We start from the raw sequence: 4,335 nt of genomic DNA on the forward strand, positions 1-4,335 counted from the left end.
GCCGAGGCTTCCCGGGCACCGGTCCGGACAGACAGAAACTCGGCGTGCACCTGGAAGTGCCTCTAGTCGAACGAGACGGCTAGACGATTTTGGAAGAAAAGGAAGCGATGGTCCTTCCACATGTCCGTCTGCCGCCTGCTGCTTTCTTCTTTTTCACTCGGTCACCCCCGTCTTGTCTGTGCTGCTTTGGATTTGACCACCTAACTAAAGCAGACCAAAGAAAGGCAGCAAAAGCACTTTGGAATCAGCTAGGGGTGTCAGAAGCAGATTTCAGCTCAACAAACTCAAACTGAGATAAGAATCCATGCCTATCGTGTTGCATTTCTGCAACTACAATGTTGCAAGGTTACACCTAGAAAACTCTACCACCCTAGTTTATTGATACCTTCCTTCTTCTAACCTTTAAACCTATTAACGTTGAAGTTGGTTCTCAATTCACATTCAGACTGATCTGCTCTGTAGCAGAACTAGCACTTCCCCATAGCAGCAGAGAAATAATAGGCCCTACTTCGGGGATATAGAGACAAGCATGAAGATGGCTCATGCATTCCAAAATGCAAAGTGAAGGTCTCCAGTGTAAGTAAAAATTGGTCCTTGTGAAGAACACATGCATGTGCAATAGATACTATATCCCTATCCAGCACTAACAGAGCAGAGATAACATTTCCTACTCCCTTTAACAGTGCTACTGATTTGACTCAATCTGTGAATGCACCAAGTTTCCTTCATGTCATCCAGTTATTTTTGATACATAAAACTCTCCTGGCTCATCAGACCTGTAAGCAAATCCAAGCAGTTACTGTCAGGAAGTGAGGGATTTTATTTACTCTTTCAGTATCATTCAGCGTGCTTTCCAGGGATACTGAGACTGTTACATTGCAAGAATCACAAGCAGATTTATGTTTTCTTTTTTCCTTGCCTCTTCCAGGAGTATCTACAGCTTGCCCAGATTGTTTTTGACATCTGCTGCCTTTCAGAAAAGGAGCCCATACTGAGAATTCACAACGACATTTTCATCTATAGTTAAAAGACAAGAGATCTCCAAAACTTCCTAGCGTAGTTGCTGTAGACACCGACCAAGTAAGCTTTCTTGTCATGGTGACTGTCAGTCCTGTTTGGCATGACTGAATAGAAAACCCCAATAGTCCTGGCAGCCTAAAAGACAAGCAAGCAAGGGGGACAGTGAGGTTGGGGGGAGTGGAGAGATTCTAGTTGCAAGCTCACTTCAGTATGTTTCTGAGGAAAGCAATTCTCCAGCATGAGCAGTCTCTGCCTTTCCAACCCCCCTCTCTGACATATTTTCTAAAACTTGGTAAAAATTCCCATCTGGATCTGCTTTATGCTGCAGATGTTTACACATACATCTCCAGGAATGACAGGATCTTGATAGCCTTCAGCATAGTGTCATCTTCACATTGCAAGTTTGTTCTTCTAGCACTTAGCTGGATGAAGAACACAGCTAGAAAGTCAGAAGATGCAACTGAAAAATAAACAGAAATGTGACAGAGATGGAAATAAAAACTAAAAAGAGGAAGTCCAGAAGAAACATGGTCTATGCTTTCTATCTGAGGACTAGACATAATCCAGGGCATTCCTAGGTCAGGTGCCTGCCCTGCACCTGGAACAGACCCGCTCTAACAGTAGCTTAATATAAACTCCTGCTGCCAACATTAGGCCTACATTCGACCTACTGGACCTCTGCAGTTTAGGGAGGGGTTCTGTTTTCGTGGCATAGGTTGGTACTAGTCAGCAAAGAAGAGTGAGATTACAGCTCCTCATCATTCCTTTCTTTTTCCTTGTTAGTAAGTTAAATTTTTACTGGGGGGTGGGCAGGGGTGGGGAGAAGGAGAAGTAATACCCATATTACACCAGCTGTGAGAAGCTGGCAGGTATGATGGAGCTTGCCAATATAAATTTATTGGGTGGTCTTGTATAATATGTTGTCTCTCCCTACAGGGCTCAAAATCCTTGTCTCCCTGTAAGGCACATTTAATCTTGCTTTTTAGTTTCTTTGCTTAGTTTCCTGAGAAGTCTACAGATTCCAGCAGTCCATTGGACCAAGAGGCAGAAACTCTCTATGGCTGCTACTTGATGTTACAAGCTGTTTGTAATGCAATCCTACGGTACTTTACTGAATTCTCTCGAGTGACAAATCAGACTTTAGGCTGGACAGTGAAGATCTAACTTGCCAGTGGTTTTATTTGTCACCAGTTCTCAGTAAGAGAACAAGTTCCAAAGTGGAAATAGAGCAGTAAAAAAGAACGCTGAGGTGTAGTAGAGCTAATTTTGCTTCATCTCTAACAGATTTATGCTGGTTATCAAAAAAACAAGTAGGAATATTTTAAAACTGTTTGACATAGTCTGATTTGCGAGGATATGAAAGTTTTCTGAGTTCCAATGTTTTCTTCAATTAATAAGAAGAGAGAATTATATTAGAACTGCTTTATCAACCCATCTCATAGATGTTGTTAACAGAATGGTTTCAAGGAGGAAACTATTGTTGTCTATAGAAATCAGAGGAAAACCTGTGTGGCAGCATAGCTAATGCCTGCAGTATTTAACTGGAGCTGGGGCCAACTCTGTTCTGACTAGAACCTCAGTTCCATTTAAAGGAATTGCCCAGTAAGCTTGCTAGCAAGAAATGTGTAGCAAAGGGTTCATGAGTTCAGATAATTCTGACTGATGTATCATAATTTTATTTATGCCTATTTATTTCTAAAGATCTTATTTTTTCTTAAGTAAGATGCATTCTGAGGCATCTGAATATATTTTTTTTTTATATGCTGCAAGGTGAAAAAAGAGCTTGACATCAGGCAACTGTAACTTGCAGTACCAGTGCTCGTGTGGCAGATAACTTGAGATTCTATCAATCTTGGCAATGTTTCTTGGCCCTTCTTTATCTAAGAATGAACTGTTCTTGGATGGTTTCTCTAGGATACGAGGCATAAACAGAGCTTCTTTTTCCCCCCCTTCAACATCTGGTTCACGGTCAAATTCAGGGTTGGGGTTGTCCTTGAGTCTGGGTTTTTTCCTCTCTTTTTAACAAAATGTATTGTAAAAATTCAAAGAAAAATATCCCTCCAAATATCTGTTTTTTCTACATCTATTCCTCTAACTTGTAATATCAACACGATGAAGTTTAATAGTGTCATTTCTACACTGAGCAGAATTAACTGTCATCTAGGTACTACAGCTCCTAGTTTGAATAATTCTAAAGTTTTAGAGATTTATCTAGTATCCTGAATAGGGTCAAAACCCAGTCCTGCTTTATTACCAAACACAAATCTCAGTCATCAGATCAATGAAATAATGAGTTTTGCAAGTTACACAGCAGGTGGAAGCAAAAGTCAACGTATACCATGAAAGGACAGATCAAGGTCCGAATGCTCATCAATAAAACAAGGAGCTTCCCAAATCAGACAGCAGGTGGAACCAAACACCCTACCTAGCAAGAGCCAACATGTTTAAACACCTTAATACTGAGAGGGCTTGAGTGTATCCCAAAAGGCAAAACTCTGTATCAGTAGCCCACTGAGTTAAAATTTTCCTAACAGTGAAAATTAGAAAGTAACTGAAATGCACTGCTTTCGATGTCATTTAACTAAATGTCCCAACGATAGGTTCAGTAAAAGTGGCCTTCATCCACCCGCCAAGCTACAAAGCAAGATCAAGGTTAGTACGCTGCGTTTCTTCTCCCCACACACCCTGAGTTATATTACTCACTGGTGCAGAGGGAACAACGATACTCTGCCTGAGCATTGGTTTGAGTTCTTTTTGAAGGATGGTGAGGACGCAATTTGCAGAGACAACTACTCAAACCCAAAACATCACTTGTGTTTTCTCACACCAAGGCGCAGAGGACACCAGTAGCACTTTGCTGTATTTAGGCCTCCAGTTGCTCCACGGGAACACCATATTGAGCAGATACATCAAGTTAGTACTTCCTTCATCTCAACTTTTACTTCACCAAAACTTCCTTTGAGAAGAAGCCTGACTGAAGAACTCAACAACCGGACACTTTTCTTTTTCATATTACAATAGTGCCTTGTCATTACTGTGGTTTTGGGGGGCGTTTTGGGGGGACCAGGGGCTACTACCTGAAGCGGGAAAACCCACAAGTCTGGTAATTTCCTCCCTTTTCTCCTACTTTGAATGTGGCACGATTGCTAGTAAGCACTCCAAGCAGATACCGCCCTGTCAGGAAAGTGAAGATGCGCCCTCGCACAGGAGGAGAGCGCAGGGAAGGGACACGCTGGCTCCCACAGGCAGCTTTGACGCGGGCCTAATGCAACTCCGAGGTTATTTTTGCTCAAATTTCTGTGAAACTGTGTGCCG

General features: G+C 42.0%; 1 protein-coding gene across 1 annotated transcript in view; it reads right to left on the bottom strand.

Annotated features, from left to right (window-relative positions):
• KIAA1210 (KIAA1210 ortholog) overlaps positions 1 to 4,335 on the bottom strand; it is a 63,137-nt gene that overhangs the window by 57,600 nt on the left and 1,202 nt on the right. Inside the window, exon 2 of the mRNA XM_009889330.1 lies at positions 1,363 to 1,480. Within this exon, the coding sequence (XP_009887632.1) occupies positions 1,363 to 1,480 (118 nt within the window). The remainder of the gene's footprint in view (positions 1 to 1,362; positions 1,481 to 4,335) is intronic.

Source organism: Charadrius vociferus, unplaced genomic scaffold (genome assembly GCF_000708025.1).
Source record: "Charadrius vociferus isolate BGI_N301 unplaced genomic scaffold, ASM70802v2 scaffold7, whole genome shotgun sequence".
Taxonomy (NCBI): domain Eukaryota; kingdom Metazoa; phylum Chordata; class Aves; order Charadriiformes; family Charadriidae; genus Charadrius; species Charadrius vociferus.